Source organism: Lagopus leucura, unplaced genomic scaffold (assembly GCF_019238085.1).
Source record: "Lagopus leucura isolate 7727_CA_CO unplaced genomic scaffold, USGS_WTPT01 Super-Scaffold_100001, whole genome shotgun sequence".
Classification (NCBI taxonomy): Eukaryota; Metazoa; Chordata; class Aves; order Galliformes; family Phasianidae; genus Lagopus; species Lagopus leucura.
Window position 1 is genome coordinate 63,526,451 of NW_024962262.1, and position 26,452 is coordinate 63,552,902.

Genomic DNA, 26,452 nt, shown 5'->3' on the forward strand with positions numbered 1-26,452 from the left:
AGGAGAAATTACAAGGCTTTGAGTTCTTTTGTTAGTCTGCCTGAAATATCATGCCTGCAAATTTCAACCTTTATGTCAAGTAAGTAGTATATTTTGATGTCGCCGCTCCTTTGAGTTACTTCATCTGCCACATGTGTACTCATATTGCAGTTTTGCACTATTCACGTATGTTGGGGCATTGTTTTGCAAAGGCTATCTTACATTTCTCTTTCTTGGTTAATGGTATATTTGATTGTTACTGGAGCGCATGTCTGGAGGTGATGAACAAGGAGGTTTGACTTTGTCAGAAGTAAAATCTGTAGGATAAAACAAGTTATTTTGTGAGAAGTGCTGAGCGTTAAGCACATAAGTATTTTATTCATGCTTCCTTAGCAACTTAGAAACTAACAATGGTGAAGTGGCTTCTCAAGAAAAAAAAAAAAAGTAGCTCACAGATTCTCTTTTGAAGTCACATAAATGCCAGAGAGTGCATGGACCAGGCTTTAATAACTTATTAGTTTTAGAATGAGTTACTTTGGAAAGGCTGTTCTTATATTCAGAATCTTTCTTTTATACTCAGTCTGTTATGGGCAAAAAGGGGACTACTCAGTATGTGAAAGACAAAAACAAATCCCAGAGCATCTTGTTCTTTCTAATCCTGCTCAGAACAAGAGGCAGGACTACATGATCTCAAGAAGTGTCTTCTAGCCTCATCTGGTCTATTGTTTTGTGATTTGCTAAGCTGCACATCTACACTGCTACCTTGAAGAATTTTGTTTTCAGAAAAAAATATTTCCATTTAAATCTTTCTTGTCTGAGATGCAAAATTGTGCCATATCTTGTCTTAGGATATTTTATTCTCCAGTGAATGGAGAGGAGGAAATGATGTCCAGCAATAAGAATATCTTATTTCATTTGTAGCTTACGAACACTGTTGACTTCATGTGTGATCTTATTTTTCTTTCCAAATCCTCTTATAAAGGACTTGTTGTATCATGGGTTCCTAGTAGTTGGGAATGTCATGAGGTGGATTTATATTCAATAGGAAAGGAGATAATCGAGATACTAATTCCCTGCAAGCTTTAATTTGTCAGAGTCCTTTTGAGATACCAAGTAACAGAAAACCATGTCCTAGTTCATACTCTGATGAAGGCCAGGGGGAGGGAGGGAATTTTTATTTCCAAAGTAGAATAGACGTTGGAAGTGCTTTCAAGAACTGTTGGTTAATATTAAGCAGTTTGAGGGTGTTTTTTGTTGTTGTTGTTTTGTGTACTTGTTGTATGTTTTTTCATTTTGTCAACTTTCTACTTTTCTACCATTTAGGATAACGCAGAATGCTCACTTCGACACCCCTTTCTCCCCTTCCTCCTCTTCAGTTCTGGCCTAATATTATATTGCTTTCCTTTATTTGCAATTATTTCTTATTTCCATAATTAAGGAAACTGTTGGGAGGTGCACTTCTAGATGACAAATTGTTTGTTTTGTTTTTTTTTTTTACTTTCTTTTTTTCCAACCTTTTTATTGATCTGTATTTTTCCTTTTGGAACAGGTATTCAAACCCACCTAGTTAGTATCTCTAATTTGTTTTCATTAAATGTTGTTCCATATTTTGAATATGGATGAGTTTGTTGGAATGTTTAATGATGTCTCCATTTAAAAGAAAAACTTCTCTGAGAAAGGGGATATCACACTTTCAATGTTACTTTTGTTATGGAATCATGGCACTGTATTTATAATGATCCTGTAGGAAGTGGGGAACTGATCTAGATATCGAAGTAAAGATTCATTTCAAAACTGTAAATATCTTTAAAGGACTGGAAATGATTTTACTGCTCAAATCTTGTTTCTGCTTTTCAATGTGAAGCAGCAACTTTACTCATAAGCTCTGATTTTTAGTTAATCCTTTATGGAGTCAGGAGTTTGACTTAATGAACTTTATTGGTCCCTCCAACTTGGGAGGTTCTATGATTCTATTATTCCGTATCTTTTGAGCTTGTGGTCTCATCCAACCTCCAGATTGTTTGTCTTCACTGGCGAGCCAGAATTCTACATATTCTGAATTCATGGAATGAATCTAATGAGTCTAGTAAAATCATCACTGAAATACTGTGAGGTCTTTTGTATGTCTGTGTATGTATGATTTGTTGCTTACACCAATCTGTAGTTTCTATTCTAATTTACTGTATTGCTATATTTTATATTTTTTGGTGGATACTAGAATTACTTAGGCAACATCCCAATTCCCTGACTAACCATACTACACTGATCCACATGCTGTGAAACAAAACTTTTCCTACTGCTGAAAGAGTGGGTATTAGTTTTTCTGTCAAAAACTTAGCGAGTTTGTAGAAATCAAGCATTAGTTATGTTGCAGGTTTTGTGCCATTCAGAGTATTTTTTTAATTATAAATTCAACTGTTTCATTAGTTGTTTCCAGACATAAGAGACAAAATCCAATATCTGTGCAAGTTTCATGACTATATCATTAGCTGAAAGGTTTACAGAAGTGAAACAACAGATGTTTTAAAGTAGTAGCTCTTGTCTTTGAGATGCATCTGTTCAGGTAACACTTGTTTAGCAGTGATAGCTTGGCTGTTGTCCAGCAGTTTAATTAGCACTTGTTTGCCTAATCTCTTATAGCAGATAATATTACTCCTGAATGCAGGGATTCTGAAAATCCCATATCTGACAAAGCAGGCTCAGTAATGAAAATTGCTATGTTTTTCCATTGTGTTTATCTTGGCAAGAACACCTACTAAAACACATTTATTCTCCGCTAGCTAGAAAACATGCAGTTCGGGGTTGCAATCCCTGAGTTGTTCACTCTTCAGAAAGACGGAACTGAGCAGGAATTAAAACTGAATGAAAATAGGAGCGGGAATTGAAGAGAAGGACGAAGTGTACAACAGAGCATCATTTTCTAGACAGATGTTAATTTGTTTCTCACCGGGTGAAACAGATCTGCTGTAATGTGTTTCTTTGTGGATTTTGAAATGTTTTTGAGCATATAGAGCACTGAAGGTTGACTCCCATCCCTGGATTGGTTCAGTTGCCAGATTTCTTCACGCAGGCTGATTAAATTGATTCTCACTTGACAGCTGGTTAGGGACACTGTGTGAAGACTTGTACTCACAGAGTGAAATTGTTGGTTTTTTTTTTTTTTTTTTAGAAAAGAGAGGAAACGTGCTTAACAACTGGTTCTTAGAAGCAAAACCTCTTTGTTTTGTCTCTTTCCCTTTATCCATCCTCTGTGTCCTGCGCTTGGCCTTTCTCTGGGGAAAGAGTTAAGGAAGTATGTTAAGTGTGTTGTTAGTAACTATGTCTGGACCATAAAAGTAAAAACCTGTAATACAGATTTGCTTTCTCTGGGAAACTGATTTTCTCTTTTTAACAAAAACAAAATGTCGGTTTGTTTCTGATATGGTCAAGATCTTGCTAAAAAATGTTGAATTGGATCCTGTAGGTCAGTTACATATCATAATGAACAAACTGAAAATAAAAGCTGTATAATTGGTTGTTCTGTTGAGGAGATCTTGAATTCTGTTGAATAGGATATCAAGCTTTCAGCTGTAAATCTAAGCTGTGAAACCATTCCTTTTGGAACATAAGGGAAAAAAATAAGCAAAGGAAACATGATAACATATAAAATGATTTTTCTATGGTCTACATGGACATGGAATAAAATTTACAGTTTAAGTTGTGGAAATCCTTATAGGAAATAACAGAATATAGTCTGGACTGTAGTAATGGAGAACAAGAAAAAAAGAATCTTAAGGATTTATTATCACTAAAAGTTTTTTTTTTTTCTGAAGACAAATGTAGACCCACCTGGTAGAAGACAACTTGTAGCATCAGTAGCTGAAATAATTGTTTTGTGATTTCTTCTTTACAATGCACTTGATCCAAGATTCTCAACGTTTGTTCAAAATATTGTTTTGGTATTTTAACAGAATAATTTTATTACAAATATGCTTCTTCAAAATATCCCTGTTCAAAGGAGACTGTTTCTTCTACCAAATGTAGATCAATGTATATATTGATAGGTCAAATTATTTTTTTCTCCTTTTTGTATTTCAGGTAACCATAAGAGATAAACATAAATTATTTACAGGGCTCTCACAAATTAGTAGTCACAGTCAAGAAAAAATAATGTGATACACTTGCATATGATATACAAATACACAGTATATGTATCTCATATTTGAAAATATATATACTTTCAATTATGTATATGTGTGTATATACATATACGCACACACACGTGAAAATAGATGTGAACTGACCACAGTTAGTACAGCGGAAATTATATCTGGACTACAAAATAGTCCAAATAATATTGTTATTTGGATAATTTTAAAATCAAAGTGTTTAGAAATGGAAATTTCTAAAATAGTTTGGAATAGTTTAAAAAAACTGAAGGTAGAAAATGTTGAAGCAATTTCCAAAAGGAATTTCAGGAAAAAAAGGGTTTAAGTGGCATTAAGATTTAGGTTATTATATTAAAGCTGGTACCTCCACTGCTTGAAGCTCACAGACAACTAGAACTATTAACTAATCTGTGTTCTGCTGAACAGTGGATTGTTTTAATAAGGAAAGAAAAAAGTGGGAATTATTTTAAAAGATATACCTGATGAAGTTCAGCAGTAGTTTCACTTTCTTATATAAATAGTGAAATAGATCTTAGGATCTCAAGAAGTAGCTACTAAAAGATTAAAGAAAATAACATATGCAGATTGAATTCAAAGACAAGCAGCTACTGGCAATTTAAGGGAAAAAAAAAAGGAAAATATCTTACTAAATGTTTAGTTTCTTATTTATTTTCTTTATTTGTGTCTCCGTATGTTTACTATGTAAGATTTTATTTCTAATGTTTTAGAACTTAATTTTGATGTCTTTTATCTGCAGTAGTTCCTTCATTTACTGTTACATTGTTTAGTGTGTCTGCTTTACAGCAGGGCTTAGTTCACAGGGGACTTAGTAATTTCACGTTTTACTGTCTTGGTGGGTTCAGATATTCAAGTAAGCCTTTTAAACACAATAGATTTTCAGGATATTTTGAGATAGAGACAAACTATGCAGCACAAAGTTCTGTTAGTTATTTCTAAAATTATTATTTATTTTTCATATTTACTTGGAATGTTTTGAGATCCTTATGATTTCCTTTTTTTTTTTTTAACTGCTTACAATGTTTAATAACTCGACAGTGTTAGGTGGGATACCTTGAGGAAGGTGAAGAAAACAAGTTGGAGAATGGCTTAGAAAAGAGAGTGGAGAGGTCAAAGATTAAGTTAAAACCTTTCACATAAATTAATTTCCTTGTCAAGCTGAAATTTTCCAGTATGTCTGGAAAACATTTCAAAGGACAACAAGAGAACATTATATTTGTAATGACCTTTTTACCAAAGCAAAATCCTACTCTGACTCTCATGGGCATATCTTCTACCAGTTTTTCTGCTCTTAGTTGGAGTAGGTTCCTCTCTTAGGCAAATGCATCTTTTTATACATTTGCCAGCAACACCAGAAGCAAAATATAAAACAGCAGGGGAGAGATTTTTACCTAACACAAAAGACTATTTTTCTGACCACAAATCAGGTAAAGTAGATATCCAGAAGAGATCAGCTTAATACTCTATTTTTTTTCCTCTAAAAGATGCTATTTTCCAGATTTTAAAACCAACAACAACAAAAAAGACCATATCTTTTCTGAAGATTTCTTGTTTTTTGTCTGGAGAATAAATTCGGTCACTTAAATTTGAAATTGAAGGATTTATTCCTCTGCACTTTCAATCCAAATGTCAACGTGGCTTTAAGCGTTAAGATAATAGTAACAGTTCTGTAACTATCAAAAGTCAAGTCCTATAAAATGTACATGTAATCATGTAACTTCCTCCAAATAAATTGAGACCTGCATTTTAATTGTAATAATTAAATTCCGACAATTAACAGTAGCCCTTCTGTCTGTCTTCTATCATCATTTTTAATCTCCTCTTGGCAAGAATGGTGAGTTATTGGAATGGGCTGCCCAGGGAAGTTGTTGAGTGCCTTGAGGTGTTTAAGGAACGTGCAGATGTGGCACTGAGGACAAGGTTAATGGGTATGGTGGTGATGGGTTAATGTTTAGACTAGGTGATCTTAGATTTCCTTAATAACGATTCTGTGATTGTATAACATTACGTCTGAGAAAACAGAAGATGCAACTCCCAAGGATTAACTCTGTGAGAATCTTGGGATTCATATTTATGTGCCTCATTCAGTTTATTGACTCAATTACAGGTATGAAAAAATACATCATTATCAGTTAAGCTTAATCTCATTAAGTATTCACTCATACTGCAACTGTATGTGTTTTGGTTTTGCATTTGTTTCTGTCTTGTTTTTGTTTTTCTTGCCTACTCTTCTTGGTTTATGACACATCTAATAACTGATTTGCAGTTGCCACTTCAGGGGTCATATAAGCTTGTATTTTCTGTTTCTTAGATTTCTTGTGCTTTTTAGCTCTGGGCAACAACGTATGTTTTGTTGTTTTGTTTGTTTGTTTTTAAATGAAAGTACACCTTTAGAAAAATCTTGGAGTTGCATTCAGTTCTTTGCTGAATGAAAGCGTTTCCTAGCAATATCTTCTGCAGTAGTCATTCATATTAATCAGGTCTTTTCAGTAAACCTATAATCTTTCTGTAGGAAGAATTTATTTGCTATGGTTAAGCCATAGACAAAATAAAACCTTTTCCTCAGGTATGTTTATTGCCATTAAAGAGCATACCTTAGAGAAAGGTGGTAATTAAATTGCTCATAACCCATGTAGGAGCTTAGTTTACTTACAGACTGCTGCCCAGCAGTATAGAAGACTTTGTTCAGCTGGAGATGATTTCACTATCAAAGACAATTTTCCCTTGATATTAGGAAGACTACAGTGAGAAGAAATACTATTCCTTACTCTGTTTACAACTCCAAGTGTCAAATAGGACTCCAGTTTCAAACTGGAGGCACATATAACTTCTCCTACTGTTTGGCTAATGTGCCTAAAAATGAGATGTAAACAGCCATTTTGAGCTACTGAATAACAGTAATTTATTAATGTAAAATGGCACAGTGAATACCACCAGTTGCAGAACCCTGAGGGAAGTGTGTGAAAAAATAAATGAGGGGTTGAAATAACTTTTCTGATGGGGAAAGGGAAATAGAAATCATACCTCACTTTGAGATGCCTGCACTGACATTTGTGAACTTTGCAGCTCTCCAGACTAGAAGCTGTAGTGTGGTTTTGTTAGCACAGTTACTCCCAACCTGAAGAAGAAAACAGTTTGTGTACTCTGTACTAGAGATGATTTATGTCCAATTCAGGCCAGGCTAACCTGAGACAACTTTGAATCTACATATGCTGCTTTTTTTCACTCAGAACAAATGTGAATATTTCAACAGGACTCAAATAAACAAAAAATCAATGATTCAAAAATATACGTGTATATTTTCATACACTTGATTGTCTTTCCTGGTACTTTTAAGAAGTTGAGTCCTGGTGGAGTATGGCTCTCCTGCTGTATTCCTACTTCAGGCAGTTGACCTGATGGCTAAACAACAATTGAAGCAACTAGAACGTCCCAGTGAATTTCACTTGAATGTATAGATACTGCAAGAATTCAAGGCAAGAGAAATACCTTGATGAAGGATCTTGCATTCAGAAGAAATTTCCTCCCCATATTCAAATTGCTAGAAATTTGGAAATGAATGTTGCAGTTTTATCTTCTGCTTCCACCATCATTCTACCAGAAAATCCTCTTCAGAAAGTATTCCTCTTAGGAAAGCAAATAAGACAGAGATCTTAAACTAATCAATAATACATGAATGGAATATATCCATGCATACGCATAGCATTGTGGTGTTTTGTAAGTTGATATGTATATAACTTACTACAGGAAAGCAAACGGGAAGGTAATGTGAACTCTTGCAGGATCTCGGGTTTTGTTGTTACTAAATTTTACTATAAAGACTTGGATTCATGGGGGGAGGAGAGGGGAGAAAGGAAAAAAAAAAAAAGTAAAACAAGATGTTTGTGCACTGATATTCATAAAAACACACAAATTTTCATTAACTATGTTTCTTTTCATCTGTGTTTTCCTCTGCTTTTGAGGATTGTAAACTCTTATTTACTTTTAATGCCTATATATACTTTATTTTTCCTATTGTTCCCCTCACTTAATTCCCCTCGGTTTTGTTGCCCTTAGTTTGGGAGAAAAGAGGAAAGAGGTTTCCTTTTTCTGACAGAAAAAGCCCCTAGTTTTTTTTCCTCTCCGTTTGGATACATGAACATATATTCAGTTTTGTCTGCACAAATTATGGGATCAGTATCTATTGATCTACCTCAGCCATGTCTCCTGTCCTTTGGACAGGAGCCTGTGTTTGCACGTTGCATGTGTAGCGTAATGCCTTCAGTACTAGCAGCAGGCTGTGACACCACTGATCCTTGGGTTGCAGAGCTCCAGTCTGGGCTCAGATGTCCATCTCTTCAATATTCCTTACACTGTGGAGCGAAATTCATCATTATTAATTAAAATGTGCATGTAAGTGTGTGTATCTGTGCACAGGTGGACAATGAGTATGGAGAAAAGGTGAATTGGTTACTAGACTGAACAATCCGTGAAGAAAATTTAAATAACCACAGATCAAAATCTATTTCAGCTCTGTGACCTTATCTTGAAAAATATACTAGCGTTTTCTTTACCTCGGTGCATTTGAGGTAGGAAAAAGACTGCACAGAGATCAAGCAGAGTGAAGGATCACTTAATAAAAGTTATTGACAGAGAAATATTTGGGTTACAAGGTGCTCTTACAACCATTTCTAATTTCACTGAATTTCCTTATAAAAGCATTTATTCCTTTGGTGACCACAGCAATGTACTGTATGCTTGTGGGTCTTTTCTTTAGTTTAAAATACAGACATAACTATTTACTTTTCTGCACTAATTGATTTTTGAGCATGTTAAGAACATTCATTTGTTTTAAAGTGATTCAATTTTTCATGTAACTGAAGTACAGCCATCTGATATACAATTAACTAAAAGCACTGAGAGTAAGAGATTTCTTAAGACATTTTATCCAGTGCTATCATGGCTAATGCTGCTCTGGAGTTAAAGCAAAACCTTTGGCTTCAGGCAGACATGTGAGTTCTAGGCTTGACTGAAAGCATAGTTTATTATAAGCAGTTTCAGTTTTTTCGGGGATATTTTGCATCTCAAAGAGGAAAGAAAAACCTTTTAAGAAAGAAAGAAAAAAAAAAAAAAAAGGAAAGAAAAAGAGATAGGAGTGAGGGTATCACCACTGTGTTGTTCAATGCTGTAATTCCTAGTTCTGTTGATTTTGTGTGTTAGGCTTCTTTGGATAATATATTCTGTAAGGATCCATGTAACAACTAAGTGATGGAATACTAACCTTTTCTAGAAAAAAGTTACAGATCAGCGAAGAAATCTGTCTAGCCCCTGAAAGACAGAGAGCCATGAGATTCAATTTCTTTGAACCAAGACATTAGGATTTTCAACATTGAAATTGTGGCTTTTCTATTGAGAAGCATTTTTAAGGAAAATTTAAGATTCAAGACAGACAGAAACAAATAAAACACAAAGATTTATTTTTTGCTGCCAGTTGGTGAAGTTAACTAGGCTCTGTAGCATGAACAAATGTGACAACAGAAAGATAATATCTTATTTAAAATGTAATGTAAACAATGTAATGAATTGCACAAAAGTATAGTACAGACATAGATTGTGTAGGTTAGATATGCAGGAAAAAAGATGAAGTTTGAGAATGTGGCTGAGTTGAATTCTTCACTTCCTGGCTTGGGAAATGTCATAAAGCACTTTGCCGATTTTTTTATATATGCTGTAACTGTGAAAAGTGTGTGAGACTATGCATAATGCATATATTATGTTCAGTGTAATTTAATGAGATTGCATTTTATCTGCTACATTTATCTAGTCTTACACTGAAGAGAAGTAGAAACACCTTTTGACTTTGATTTGACCCAATTTGTGGCATTTCATGTAGATGTGCATTGAGCAGTTCTTGAAATAAATCATCAAGAAATTTCATATTTTTCCCGCTTTGGAAGTTACAATTTGAATGTCCAAAGACTAGACTCTTTCTCCCTTGAAACTTTAATGCCAAATGCTATGTCTATGTATAAATTGATTTGCACCTTTCACACCTGAAAGGATTTTGTGTGAAATTATTACTAGGAACGGTTAGGGCAAATCTTAGCCATCTGACCTGATCACAAAGACATAGTTCCATGAAATAAGTCTGTTAATTGAACTATGCTATTTCCAAATATAAAAATTAAAACCACTTTGAGTTGAAGAGAATAGGTGGTTTCCCTTGAAAAAGATCTAAGTCTTTCATTCCTTTGAGAAAGTATGTTGTATTTATTGAGTCAAGGTTGCAAAAATATATTAGAATATAAGAATATGTTTTGTTTACCTTGTCTAACAAGTCTTAATTTTGTTTTGGATGTAGTCTTTTGGAATAGCATAAGCAGTGGAAGAGAAATGCTTGGATGGGATTTTTGCCTTCAAAATTCAGTGCTCTTCAGCATACTTATCTGATCTGGAAAGTTACCTGAGAGAGCTTTTTCTCTGAATCCCACGAGATTTGGTTTCCAAACTCAATTAAACCCATTTTGTTTCTTTAGATTTACTCCAACCTAAGCATTCATGGGAAGCTAAAAAGTAAACTTTGGTAAAAGGAGGAAAGTTTTCTCCTCAAATTCAAATGGTAATGATTTTTATTTCCGTTATCTAATGAGATTAAAGTATTGAACTACTATATTACTCCAGTGGCCTCTTTGGTAAGCTGGCTCAACTGTGGCAGGCATGTGGCATCTGGGAAGAGAGGAAATGTCAAGCTAGGGAGCAAAGATTTACAAAATTTAATATCTTCTTAAGCTTTAGCTTCTAAACTTAATATTGGGGGGGAAAAAAAAAGAGGAAAAGGGCAGATGCTGTAATAAGATGGGTCCCTCTAAAACAAAAGGAAAAGTGTACAGACAGATTTATAATGACTTTTTATAATCCACAGAGAGCAGATTTACTGTAGTTAATATTTTCTCTTTAAAGTTCAGTTAATATTATTGTTTCCTACTAAGTCGTTCATGAGGTTCCTACAACCATTAAGCTATCATGTTTTGGACTTCATAGCATGTGCAAGAAAAGAAAGTATACCATAAAAAGTTATTTAATTAAAAATTTATTTTATTTTATTTCAGCAAATGTGTTTCTTTTAAAGTAATTCAATGCTAAAAGATTCCTATATTGCATACAGATGTAAATTTCCATTGCAGTTTCATAGAGCAAACACAATTGTGTTTTTTTTTTTCCTGCAGCCTTTTATATCTTGCTTTCAATAAATGAAAGTACTTTTTATGCAAAAAGGGTTGAACTTTAATTAAAAAAAAACTTCTCAAATTGCAATGAATAAGTTAATTATTTTGGCAAGTGTGTGTTTTCTAAGTGTTATGCAGCTGAGCATTGTATAGTGTCCTGATAGTAAGTTGCAGAGTAATATTAAAAAATTCCTTTGGCCACTGGGGTATTCATACAGAAACATTTAAAGGGCCCTTGGGAATGAGAACAAATGCTGAAGTGAAGAAAACTGAGTCCTTCTCTAAGTTCAACACACTTTCTTGTATTTACGTAAAGTGAAACACTCAAAATCTAGCATTATTAACAGATGTGACTCTTTTTTTGCTGCTGTTCTGTAATCTCACAACATAGAATAGATTAATCTGTTTAAACTGGCAAGTATTTTTTAATGTAAATGTGTGCTTTGCCCTAAGGACAGTTATACCAAAGTGAACATTTTTTCTGTTTATTTGTTTGCTTTCTTTATGTTGTTTTGGAGTTGTTTCTTGCTGTTTGTTTTTATTTTAGTAATTATTTACTCATTTACTGCAGTCTGATGATAGGATAGTGCAGATGCTGGCTTGACTTATCCAGTGGAAAAATCTTCTGGCTCCCAGTATGGCACTGATCTCCAGTCATACGTTGGAACTGGAACAGCCATAACCATGTAGAATACTCTAATTACTTGCTCAGTTCTTTTGTGTGTAAAAATACATACAGTTAATCAATTGAAGCAGTGATGCTAGATGTACTGAAGATTTTTTGAAAGTAATTCTTTTTTTTTTTTTTTTTTTTTTTTTGGAGAAATGAGTAGTTTTATGAATAAAGAAAAAGAAAAACCTTCCAAAAACTGTTCTATGCTATTAAATATCATGCTGTATTTTAATACTATGCAATTGCAGATACAGATACAAATGTCTATCTGACAGATCTATATCTTTCAGTAAGTCCATCCCTATGTTTTGATTCTAGCAGTACTACTTCTGAGCTCTAAACTGTCATCAAAATCTATAGGAGTTGCATGCAGTGTATATATACATATACACTTTGATAAGTAATACTAATATTGTCAGTCCAAGATCATCGTTTTTAATATATTAATTATCTCTTTTTATTTCAAGATTAAAAGTAATGTAGAATAGACTACCAAACAGAAATATGAGTTTTTAATATGTGTTATTGCTGGCAACTCATGGCCTATGTGTAGTTAATTATATGCTTATAACTTTCAATCTTTGAACTTTTTAAAGTCAAAAATTATCCTTTGATTCAAAGTCTGGTTGAAATAAATTATGTTTCTTTGGGTCTCAGATCCTCTGAAGCACTCACTAGAAATCTTTTCCTTTCTGCATAGCCCCAATCAAACAGTTGTGCTACTGCAGCTTAAGAAATATCCGGTAGCTAAGTCACAGCAGTGCAAGGTGCTTGCACTCTCCTACACACATGACAATTTGATCAACTGTAATCCTCTTGTATTACAAACTAATCTGTCGGATTCTCTTGTGGAAAGACATGGAGTCTTTACATGTTTAATTATTTCAATATAGCTGATATTCCAAAACGTGATTATGCAGTTAAATTCTTTTGTAGGAGAAAAAGTTTAAATGTGCAGCTGCTACCCAAGTGCTACTGAAATTTCATTGTGGAGAAAAACTTGATATCTCCTTCATAATCTTTGAAGTGAAGCTACTGGAGTAGAGAATGAATTTTTCAGAAGCAGTTTCAAGAGTAAGAAGTGCTTCTGGGAAAAATTAAATAATTTGCCATCTGCTATACAACAATACACCAGTACAGTTCAGGGAATCTCTTTTCTTGGAAATCTTTCCAAAAGCCATCCTAGCTCGATTTGTTAAATTTTGAGAAATTAACATAGGCACTTGCTGTGGTAATTTTTCTTCAGTTTGAGTTAGTATTACATTTATTTGCAATTCCAGCAGGATGTCTACGATCGATAAGTATCGGGATTCAGATTTCTAAATTATGTAGTTAACAGTAGAAATTGTAGGCCAGTGGAACTAGGGAGAAGTTCTATCAAAGTAAATCATAACGTGTTTTTGGGGACCAGGCAGGGAAGAGGCTTGCATTCTTAAAGTCTAAAAAAGTACCACAGGTACTCTAGTGCTGTCACAGAAGAAACAAAGGCTGCAGAATACACCTCAAGTAAAGGTGTATAGTAAATAAAATGAACAAGCAAATTCATTTTAGATGGGCACTGATCATTAATGTGCTAACGATCAGATCAATAGAAATTGTACTAATAAACTAACCATTGTGTTTTGTGTTTATTGATTGTAATATGCTGCCAACTTTGTACTGTAAATGTACAGAAGGTCTCTGTATTAAAAATGAATTATTGGAAGAAGGGAGTACAAAGAAACACAGAAAAAAATAGGTACCTGATTGCTGGATCTGACTAGGAGTTAATTTGGTTGTTAGCAGATTGTAAGGTTTTGGATTTGTGACTAGAACAGTGTTGCTAACACTATCAGTGTTTTGGTTTTTGCTGAACAGTGCTTGCACAGCATCAAGGCTTTCTCCGACTCCGCTCTCCCAGGAAAGAAGATTGGTGGGAAGGGATGGATAAGAGATTGTGTGCAGACACAGCCTGCTCAGTCAACCCAAATTGGCTGAAGAAATATTCTACAACAAATCCATCATGCTAAGCAATAAAAAGCAACAGTTTGGCTTGTGTGGTAGCTGTTGCTTGGAGACTGGCTGAGTATTAGTTTCCTTGTAGCAGTTGCAAGTGAATGCTTTTGCATTAGTAGTATTGGGTTTTATTTTACTTCTCTCTCTTTTTGTTTGTTTGTTTGTTTGTTTGTTTTGTTAAACCATCTTTACCTTGTTTCAAGATTTTTTTGTACTTTCTCTTCCTATTCTTATCTTCTATGCCATTGTAGATGGGGCTTAGTGAGTGACTTGGTGCTTGGGTGGTTGGCTGCTGACAGGGGGCAACCCAGCACAACCTGACATGTCAGTAAAAGTGAGGCTACTCTTAAATGTATATTTACAAAGTCTCCTATTTTACATATTATGGTGAACTACAAAAACACTTGAAAGAAGTGAGGGAGACTGAATGGACATCAGGGAAGAGTGCTCTTAAGAACTAGTTCAACATACAGTCATTCTTTTTTGGTTGCTCTGACTTTCATAATACGGCTTTTGTATACTTTTTGTTTTGTTTTTATTTTCAATTTAATGGTGATAGAGGATTTATATTAATTCAGGCAAAAGTTATAATTTAATTTGGCCTATTGTAGGTTAAAAATAATAACAAAAAAAAAAGGATGACATAAAAACTTTCAACAGGATATCCTGAGTCTGTGTAATCCAGTATCTGGGTATATGTACTTCGTTTAATCTTAACGTAGCATTCTGAAGCCAAAACCTAGAGAATTGTGAATTAACTTAAGGCAAACCTTGAGTTTATTTCTCCATTATTTTTCTTTCTGTGGACTTATGAGTTTGCTGTGGTTTGTGAGATAACAAGTCTTCCACGTTTACTGCTTCTCTCAGTTGAGACTGAGAAGACTGTAACTTATAGGACCTCGCTTATTTAATGGACAATATGGTTCAAAATAATTTTTACATTGACTTCAAATGTCCTTCAGCAACCCCCTTTTCCCTTGTTGACGTCACTTCATACCAGCCCTCACATAGTTCTAGACAGAGATCAAAATATTTAAGTTTTTAGCTTACAAAGTAATTTCTGAGAGTTTAATGTAAAATGGGATTTCAAATGGAAAGTGCTGTCTCAGACATAAGTGCCAGATAGTAATGTGCAAATCTGTAATAGCAGTCTTAGTGAAGAAAGGAAATCATGTATAAAATATATTTTATGTGGTCATTTGAAAACTTTACTACTAATGATAAATACATATTTTTTTCATGCTTCCAATTTTACACTGGTACTTTCTTGAAAGTACAGAATTTAAGTGGTCTAAGAATAGAAGTGACCACACTTTTCTTTCTCATCTCCCCATGCACACTGCATTTTTAACTCTATTAGTTCATTTATGTTGGGATTTATTTTTATAGCAAATGAAAGGATAAATAAGCCAAAAATAGTAAATCTTTGCTTTTTTCATAAAAAGAACGTACAGCGGAATAAAATGTGTTATGTTGCATATAGCAAATAGGCAATTTTAGTAAGTATAAGTAAGTAGTAATTTAGTAAGTATTTTAGTAAGTATAGATAGCATAATATTAAGGATAATTATCAGTGCCCATCTGGAATTTTTTTATTTTTTTTTTTTGTTTGTTTGTTTTTGTTTTTTGTTTTTTGTTTTTTTTCTTTTTAATGCTGGCTCATATAAGCAAAAAGAAACAACCAGTTTGAAATGAGATAGTTCAGAGCAGAGTACAAGTTTAGATTTTGCAATTTTTGATGGTAAAACATCATTGTGAAAACTTTCATGGTAGAATAATTTTGAAAAGTCTTGTGCGTCTCGTAATAATCTTCCATAAAGATTGTCTATGAACAGCCAATTAATGGAAGTTTATTTTCCAGGAGATTATGACCCCGAAATCCCCTCCCTACCCAACAGTCTTAGCTACCTTGCTGCATTATCCTTTGTTCACTTTCTCTATCATATTTTATATCCTTAGCTATTACCAACTTATTTATCCTTTCACTATAGACTTCCTCAATAAACTCCCAGTTCTGAGAATAAGACCTGATGCCTTCTGTCTTACATACTCATCTTTCACAATTCAAGAGATCTATTATTTCCTGTCACATTTTTTTTTTTTTTTTTTTTTTTTTTCAAATAGTTGATGTGTTCAGGAATCCTGTAGTGGCTGGCAACTGACAAATAGTAAACTTTGACATTGCACAAGTCTCTGTGTAGGTTAGGAATAGAAGAAAAAGATAAAGAGGGGAAAAAGAAATAAATATGATAATTTTTATTTTGTAGTAAATGCAAGAGATTTTGAAGAATTTACTGTTACTGTATTGATATTATAGATGCTTTAGGGTAACTGTTTTCAACTAATATCAGACCTAAACTGTTTATATTTCGGGAATTCAGATTTCCATCAATGTATTGGTAACCTAAGGATCTACGTGGGCTCTGAAACCTATAAATTGAATCAAAAATTTTGAATGAAGCCAAGTTTTGGCATTGGACACAGAAGTCAGTATAGTTCTATTTCCTCCTTTTTAAGAATTTCCTCTTGAAAATTTTGCATGTGATCCTGAAAAAAAATGAAAGGGAAATCTCTTTCTGTAATGTTGAATTATTTTGTGAGGTAGGTCCTGTCAAAAATTACAGCCTGCAACGAGCTTGTTTATCTAGCAGAACAAACTCATTTTTAGGACAGTGATGTAGTGTGGTTTACTTCATACCTTGAAATCACTCAAGGAAATAACTGAGTGAATTATATTCAGCCTGGTCCCTGTGTTGCACAATTATGTATAACATTAAATGGCAGCATATTAAAATAGAGATCAGGACTAAAAATATTCATTTGAATGCTGTTCTGAAATTTCAAAGCTGTTGAATTATTCAAGTATTTTCCAATTTATAAGATAAAGTAATAATTATTAAAAAAAAAAAGATGTTTGATTGCTTGATGTGACAATTGAAATAAAAACATCTGATATGTCTTGGAGTTAATTTTTGCCACAGTTCTTCTTTTGCCACCTTTTTGTTAGTTATGTACTTGTAGCAGCCATAATTTGAAAAGGAAACCCTAAGTACTTTCTTTGGAAAATACCCCAAAAGAAAGATAATCCAGTCAAAACTGAAATGGACCACTGTTGGAACAGAAAGCCTAACAGAAATCCCTCAATTTACTTAATATTAACATATCTGGATAAATATTAAGCCTTTGGTCTTGTCTTTTCCTACTTGTGAGACTAATAGCACAAGTGTTTAATATCCAACTGCAAATATATAATATTTTTAAGGTACCAATGTCAACAGAATATTCCAAAGATTTCTCTGAAAGTAAACTGTATTTTGAACGTAGTTGTCTTTGGGTCTTTGAAAATTACATTCTTAAATGAGTTGGGAGTCAAGATTTTAATTTGTTTTACCATACATCCAAGCTTTTCTAGACTGAAGAAAATGCTTTATGTGTCCCATGTAGATTATATGTACGAAGTGCCCATTACAGCACATGCATGCTGTCATCTATTTGAGCGTTCACAGTAATCTCTTTCCTCAGAACACGCCACTCTAATTTTCTTTCCATTCTTTCCTTGTAGTCAATAGGATTGTGAGCCAAGGGCACCAGATTATGAGGGTGTAGAAAGTGTAGAGTTCTGCAGACCCATGGAGGTTTTGCAGGGGAAAGGAAGGACAAGAGAAGAAAAGGTGTAAAAAGTTTGTTTTCTGTGTAAATTGATGTCAGTCACTGTGTTTGTCTGGCCAAACCCTGCATCTGATCACCGTAGTTTGTCCTCTCTACTTATTTTTCTCAACTGTTCATGCTTGTGTTGCACAAAGTTTAAAGTAAATAAATACATAAATAAATAAATGCTCAGTTATCTCAGAAATTACCAGCATTTAACACAAGTGCATTTCTTTGTTCTTCCTAGAAAAGTACATTAAATTAATGGTGTGAAAATGAGGTTAATTTTTCAGCAATCAAAAGACTACAACTATTTACTCAATGGACCTTTTTAAAGGCAGTTCTCTCCCAGAACAATATATAAGGAGAAGTCTCTGAAGCCTTTGATAATTCCTTTCATTTTCTCTTCTCTTTCAGCTGATGGATGCACTGACTGGTCTGTGGATTACAAGAAATATCAAGTTCTAGTGGGAGAACCTGTTCGTATAAAATGTGCGCTCTTTTATGGATACATTAGAGCTAATTACTCCCTAGCCCAAAGTGCTGGACTCAGCTTGATGTGGTACAAAAGCTCTGGGCCGGGAGATTTTGAGGAACCTATAGCTTTTGATGGAACTAGAATGAGCAAAGAAGAAGATTCTATTTGGTTCCGACCAACAGTGGTACAAGACAGCGGACTCTATGCGTGTGTTATAAGGTATTATATTTTAATATATTACATTTAAATAATATATATGTATATCAGTCATGGCTCTTAATAGTAAGACTTTTATGCAAAGAAAAATGTTTTTTGATTTTTTTCCTTTTTCTTCTTCTCTTGTTGTTCCTTCCCTGAAGTTTTTAAGTTTTTTATGTTAATTAGAAATTACGGTTGAATGTTTGGGATATTTGGAGAGGGGGAGGGAGTTGTATGAATTTATTTATTACAGTATCCAACATTCATAAGGTGGGTAAAACTGGATGTATAAGTCTTGTGTTGCTGCTTCTGATTCTAGTTTAATTCCTAAAATGTTTTTTCTGGCGTTAAAAGTTCCTTTTTCATATTTGGATTTCTTTTTATATGAGTTTTGTTCTTTGGTTTCTTTTAATTCTTTTTTTTTTTTTTTTTTTTTTTCCCTCCTGTAAAAAAGTGCTATTTGATGTAAAGTTTGACTTTGTATGAATTCAAATAGAGTATAATTATGGAGAAGTTTCAAAAATTTTTATGGATGTTCATATCCTAATCATAGCTGATTTAACCTGATAATGGAGGCTTGATACCAGATGTCTTCCAAAGGTATTTAAGGTTCAAGGCATCAAGCCTTATCACCATACCTTAGTCTAGATTCTAATTCCTGCTTTCTAAAACAGATGTAGAGCTTTTTTCTCTACCTTTATAATGCTTTGCACTGAGGTATTTTTTTCAGCCCTTCAATTCAGAAAGATTATCTAGGCAATTTATTTTCTAGCAGATTTATACAAGTTTTAACTTGATTTGAAATTACACAAAGTAGAATCACAGGTACAGAGAAGAGTTGCTACTAATTGTTGTTTGAGGGTTTGAAATGTTTGGTTGTACTTAGGTGAACAGATGAAGCAGCATTCCACTCTTTCAGCCTATCTATAAGGCAGTGTTGCTACTCACACACCATAGAAAAAAGAAAGAATAAGGCAGCTGAAGGACTAGACAAGAAATGCATAATGAAACTATTCTAAGTTACAAGGAAAATGAGAAAGCACCAGAAGAGTCCCGTGATATTTACTGTCTACTACTCTTCCTTTTGTGGGTGTTCAGGAAGGCAACGCTGTCTGAATTGTGCATGGTGAAAGATTTTTTCACTGGATGTGGTTTTTAACATTTGTTTCTGAGCTCTTTGCATAATTTTTGAGAGGCTTGGTATTGCATCATTTCTTCAATAATGTTTTCAGTATGTTTCTTCTTCTGATCAGGATGGCTTTCTCTTTAAGAAAATATTACACTTTACGCTACTTAGGGGGAATATTTATGCTTAGATTAATGTTTTGAAGTGCATAACAGTAGCCATGAAGATGGCAACACTTTTGTCTGTTATTCCATAGCTCTCACTCTTTAGACAAAGAAAACTTCAAACATCTGATATTGAACTTTGTAAAAGTATTAGATAAATGCTTCATTTTGATAATCAGTCATTCTTTAAAATTTGTTCATCATTTCAACCTGTGTTAATGTTTTATCTAAGCATATTTTTTTAAACTAATAAGAACTTTTTCTAATCTACTTTAAGCTGCATCCTGCTTTTGTAGCACGTGCTTAACTTCCAACTGTCAGTGCTCTTATGTGTTGAGAGAGGAGAGATTATAAAAATAATAATGATTAGTTTGTGATCCTGAATACTCTTATGATAAGATAAAAAGTCTTATCAGTTTGAGGAGATCCACTGGAATAAGCAGGTATCAGTTGGAGAGTACACAGAAGTCTCTGCCTGTTATTTTATATTAATGTTTCAGATATAAATTTGTTTCATGGAACCTTTCAGTTGTATGATCAGTGTGGTTACTGGTAGAAAACAGAATCTTCATCTCAGATTGTTTCATGCTTACTGTGAAAGATTACTTTGAAATAGTTTTGGACGCCCACTTACAATCAAATTTAAAACAGAATAATTTATGTTCCTGAGATAAACATATATTCAGTATTTTTATTAGAAATAAGTAAAATAAATTCCTCAGCAATGTAGTAGTTTCTTTTTCTTCATTTGTTTCTTCAGATTCTTACATTATATACTATCTGAAAAAAAAAAAATAAAAGAATTAGAGAACAAGAACTGTAATTGCTGTCAGGGATTGTGATGAAGATGGCAGAGATGAGATTTAGTTGTTTTTTGTTTGTTTGTTTGTTTGTTTTTTGTACATTAGAAGGTTTTTTTTCGTATTTTAATCAAGAGAGCTTTATATACCTTCAAAACAATATTATGAACTATTTAGTTTTGAAGACTTAGTTGAGAAGCTCAATTAAAAGTCCAAGTAAAAAAACAATGTTCAGTGTGATTCTTGCAACAATTTGAATAGATCAGGAACAAGAGACTGTCTGTAGTAACAGACAGTAAAAAGCAAACAGGGAAAAGGAGAACTGAGCTTTGAATAAATGGTTCTTCCTCCAAGGTAACAGGGTCAATAGTCCAGCTAAATTGCCTCTACACCAATCCACACATAATAGGAAATAAATAGGAGGAGATAGAAACTGTGGTGGAATTAGAAAACTATGACCTAATTGTTATCACAGAAACAATAGTACAAGTTGCAAGCTCTTTTTAAGGGATAGCCAGGACAGGAGGGGCTGAGGAGCTGCCTTCTAACTTAAGAGGTGAATAGAGTGCAAATTGCTGCCTCTGAGAAGCAGTCATGAACCTGAGAAACCCATGGTTGGAGAGCCTGTGGGTTAAAATAATGGTGAGACAAGGAGGAATGGTTTAAAACTAAAAGAGGGGAGATTTAAGTTAGATTATAGGCAGAGATTCTTACTCGAAGGGCCACAAGGCCCTGGCACAGCTGCCCAAAGAAGCTGTGGTGCCCCATCCTTGGAGGCACTCGAGACCAGGTTGGATGGGGGCCTGGGCAGCCTGAGCTGGTGAGGGCAAACCTGCCCATGGCAGGGGTTGGGGCTGGGTGGGCTTTACTTTTGCTTCCAACCTAAGCCACACTATAATTCTTGGTTTCCATTTCAGATCTGCTTAAATGGGTGAAACACTCCAGTACTTGCTTTTTTTTTTTCTTTTGTTTTTTTTTTTTCCCTCAGCAACACCTTCTTTCGCAGTTCTGTACCTCTGCTACCTGCGCCAACAGTAAGGAGAAGAAATTGCAAAGGAAGTATTAGACAAAAAAAAAGCTAGCTGTATGCAAGTAAATGTACATATTAAAAGACTAGTCGGTGGACCAAACTAGTTTCTACAATTAGTAGATTGTAGTTGAAACATGAGATTTTATTGCCTAGAGGAGTTGATAGTTTTAGAAAAATTAGACTGAAGATAGCAGTAGCTCTTTTTACTTCAGAAGCAAAGAAGCAACTTTAATCCTTATTTACAACTGTTTGCAGTACTCTTATCTTTAATTTATTATCTCCACTTTTCTTCTGATGAAAAGCTGATTCAGAAGCTGAAAATTCAGAACATCAAGACTGAGTTCTTATTACCAAGGAACTGGTGCACACCCATAGCTGGAGAAGTGAGGGCAGAAATAACTTTCAGCTTGCAGCTTGTCAATACAAGGTCTAATGTAACTGGTAGAAAATGTATGAGCTTACATAGTGCTTCAAAGAAAGACAATAATGTTTTTTGTTTCAGGCACCATTGCATTAAACCTTTCAGTGGTTATTACATCACACAGTTGCTTGTTGTGTATAGGGGCTGTAGCAAAACTAGATGAGCCATACAAAGAGAAAAAGTATATGTTGAACTTAAGCATGCAGAAATTGTTTATACAAATACACATATACACCTGGCATAGGAGTCAGTGCATACTAGTTTCTGTCAAACTGTACCTCCTTCAGTGCTGCAAAAAAAGTTGAAATACTGTCATTCTGTTAAACTGATATTATCTTACAATTTTCATCTTTTTCTTCCCTGTCTCGAAACTTTTATAACAGTATGTCCAATAATGTCCCAATATAATAACAGCTGATGTGAGTGGAGCCTGAGAATAAGGCGGGAATCAGATTTATATTAAAGTACTACAGTGATCTGTACTGCAAAAACATGAAATAGGTTTTTTAAATTCATTCAGATAGGGTTTTGCATTGGTATGTCAGTTAGATAATGTAGTATATGTAGGAATTCAGGTATCTTTTTGAGTTGAAGATGCTCTTAGTAACTAGTGAGTTTGTTCCTTATAAAATCATGTTTTATAGTAAGGTTTATTTTAAAACTAGAAATTCTCCTTCTAAACATAATGTATTGTACCTTATGCACTGTGTCCTTAAATGGTATAATTCTCCTTTGTCCTCTGTCTGTCCTTAATAATGGTGGTTGGAGTTGGTTGGATAATTTTATTTACTTTTCTGTAGTCTAGTCTTTGTAAAAGGCCTTTGTTTTTAGGTGTTTACAAATATAATTGCTGAGATAATTAGATAAAAACTGAGATAATTAGAGAACACATATAAATGAACAAGTCTTGTTCAGGTACATGAGAGTGACTATAAACAAAATATCAGTTCTAGAAAAATATATATAACAGAAGAATTTAAAGTTAACAGCCATGATTTCACCAGTGGTGAAGGGAAAAAAAATACAGTTAGTTTCTTATATGAAATACTTCATTCAGTAGTAAATCATGTACTTTCAGGCACTTGAGAAAATAGAAGGCAAAGGAAATAACTGAAACAGCTTATGGATACTTTCAAAACTATTTTGTTTCCAAACATTGTTTTTAGATTTCTTTCTCTTGCTTTCAGGCAAGCCAGACCTCAAAGATGCTTTAGGCTTGATAAAAGTAATAAAATAGCACTAAATACTTTGTATCCAAAAAATGTATCTCTTTCTTGTTCTGTTATGATAAAGTGAGTTTTTACATGTAAACATAACCTAAAAAAAGATGCATATTGTGGTGACTTTTATTTCATAATGAATTTTTTGGCCAATTCTAATGGCGAATGTAGTCTTAAATTGGTAGAGTTACAGATATAGATATATATTTTATATCTTCCAGGCATAATGTTTACAAGCCCATTTGGCAAGTCAAACTATTTGTAACACTGAAAATAATGTTATGCAGAAAATCTCTCTATAGGGAAAAACTAATGCTAATTGCATCTTGGTTGCTTATTTAGTGCTGCCATCTGTCAAATTAGCACTGGCTTCTAATCCTGGCTTTACTAGTTTCATAGGTGGTGTGACTGACCCAACAGGTCTGGAGGTATTTAATTGCAAAGGGTGAAAAGGTGATGATCAGCATCAAGATTGCTCCATGGTTTTAGTTCAACCTTTTAATGCAGGAAGGATTATGATATAACCTTTGAGTACTAAATATAGATTTCACTTAGAAAGCTAATCATTACTGAACAGTGAGGAGGGCTCCTATTTTCATTTATTGCAAGTTTACTGTTTACATGTAAATATGTCCATAAATACGTATGCATTATTGATAAACATGCCAGCATATTGATACGCACACAGTGTGTAAGGAAGAGAATTAAAGGACTGAAGGTATAGTCTGGTTATTTGTAATGAAGATGAGCTTGACAAAAGGGTTTAACTGCTGTCTGGGGCAGACTTCTTGTGTGAATGTAGCCGAGTCATGTGAGCCAGTTTGGCCTTTCTGAGGCTACACTGTGGATTTTATCCACTTGCTTTGGGGCTAAACTTTGTTATCTGTAGGGCATACATTCAACTTTTTCAATGATATCCTGATAAGAAAAACTGGGAATTACATTTGTCAGTCTGCAGGAAATCTTTGTAACATGACCTTTGCATTATTTTGGCATTTATTTTTTCATCCTTGTATGCTAATCTTGACATAAGCTATTTAAAATGCTTTGCAGCATATAAAGAGATAAGATTGTTTTTGGTCTAGCTGCTTTATTTGGATTCAGTTTTATATATATACCTGCTGCCAGAGCATTAAAATGCTCCCAAAGGGAAGCATTTAATGGACTTGCATAATGAAATTTAATTAGAGGATTTATATAGAAGTAAATGAATGAAGTTTTTGAAAAGTAGTCTCAAAAGGAAAATTATAACAATTGTGGGGTTTTTTTTTTTGCTTGATATGTTAGGCTGCTGTATGACAAGCAGAAAACATTTTTTATATTCAATTTTCATTTATTTACAATAGGTAGTGAAAAGAACAAATATTAGACAGTTGTGTATGTTTTCTTTGCTTAACAAATCTTTCTGTCTCAAAAATAAGGTGAACTGTTGAGATTCAACAACAGGGAATAATAAACTACCCAGACAAAGTTATTTCTGTGATGCTGAGTATATGTGGTTAAGTTGGATGGCTTCTAAGGCCAAAGTGTACATATTAAAAGTGTGTCACTTTAACCAGACTAGTAAAGTGACAGACATTCCTTGAATGAGAATAAGAACTAACGCATTTTCAATTGTATTTTCGTAACATGCTTTTATGGGGGAGGGGTCAAGTTTGTGGTTTTGTTTGTTTGTTTGTTTTCTTTGTTTTCCTTTCCTGAAATGTGTGTGTGTCTTGTCTGGATTTTATATTTAGTGGACATAATTGTGAGCAGCTCAGCTAAGTGTTTGGGCCCAGGTACACTTTTGCCTCAGTATTCACACTAACTCTCCTGTTATTTTTGAGAAGTTTTGGACTTTGTAGCACGTAGACTCACACCAAGGACAGGCACCTTGGGGTTTCTATTATGATTATAAAGGGGTTTAAGATTATATATTCAATCCCAAGGAAGCTAGACTTCAACAAATAATACATCTATTCAACAAGACAACACTGTATCTGTGTCTTACTTCCTAAAAAAAAATCAGAATCATTGATGGGACAATGCTTTGATAAAGGCATGTGAAGCACTGCAGGGAGACATGTTGCAAGTCATGCTGTTATGAAAAATACAAATTATTTCTGTTCTATACCTAGGCCTTAATCAGGACTTGAGGCAAAAAGCAGAGGGGTGGTGCAGGAGTGATAAGTGATGCTATAGATAGCATTTTATAGATATTTAGAAAGAATTTTTTTTTTTTTTTTTTTTTTTGGTCTGTTCAGAAATAAATGTTTTGAACATCAGAAGGGAAAATTCAGGAAACTACAGCTTTTCAGTTGCACATAAAAGCTTCCATTGACCCCCTTTCAAATTCTTAATACATTTGTTATTCTGTGGTCTTGTATTTAAGGCTCTGTTTACTTATTCAGAAAGCAGAATTGAGTTACTGTTATTTTCTTGGTGCAACAGGAATGAACAGTTTCTGGAATTGTTGGAACAAATGTTCCAACAATTTCTAGAAAATTTGCTTCTAAATGTTTACTTAGTAACCTGAACCCTTCTCCTTCATGCACAGATGTATGTATGTATTTGTATTTGAAGATACTTAGGTTGCTCCAAAAGTAATGCCTCCATTTTTTTCCATGGAAACTACAGCAGATACAAAGAGCACAATATCATTGATAGAGCAAATTCTCAGCAACAAAACACTATTTTTCAACATAGTTAACACCATTAGCTGATTTTTGCAGATGAACTGATCAAAATAGTTTTCATTTCATGGTGTGAAAACTGTGCAACGGCCTTGGCTTGTCCTGCACGTCACTGTTGCTGTCACCGCTGCTGAAACAATCCACAATTGTGCTCACATCCACTGTTTGGTCTCCTCAAGCATTCAGCAAGCACTGATGTGTATCAATATGTATAGATACTTTTTTTTCTGTATGGAGGAATTCAGTGATACACTTCATCTGCACTTCCACGTCAGATCCATTGTGTCAGACTGCCTCTCTGCTGCCATCTGTCACATGCTAATAGCATGTAATGGGATATTGGTGGGAAGGTTCAACCCCTACTGCCACACCACCAACCAACTGTGATGTCATGGGTCAACATAATAAAATAGTGAGTCATTGCTTTCAGAGTAGCCGTCACATATTCATTGTACTTTCAGTGTTGTTTAAAGCTCGGGAATTGTTAATACAGTACTTTGATGCCAAAGATTTGCTTAAATGCTTTCAAAGGGATAATCATTATTCGTCTTGCATAGTAAAAATAGCTTTGCTGACATCTTTGCTTTTAACTCCAGTTTGCCTGTATTGTTCTGTTTGTAATTTCTTAGAAAAAGACATGTTTTTATAAACTATATTTACTTTATAATTTATTTCAC

At 34.0% G+C, this 26,452-nt stretch overlaps 1 protein-coding gene across 1 annotated transcript in view; it reads left to right on the forward strand.

Moving 5' to 3' along the window:
- IL1RAPL1 (interleukin 1 receptor accessory protein like 1) overlaps window positions 1-26,452 on the forward strand; it is a 596,166-nt gene that overhangs the window by 246,358 nt on the left and 323,356 nt on the right. The window contains exon 2 of the mRNA XM_042867960.1: window positions 18,084-18,363. Within this exon, the coding sequence (XP_042723894.1) occupies window positions 18,084-18,363 (280 nt within the window). The remainder of the gene's footprint in view (window positions 1-18,083; window positions 18,364-26,452) is intronic.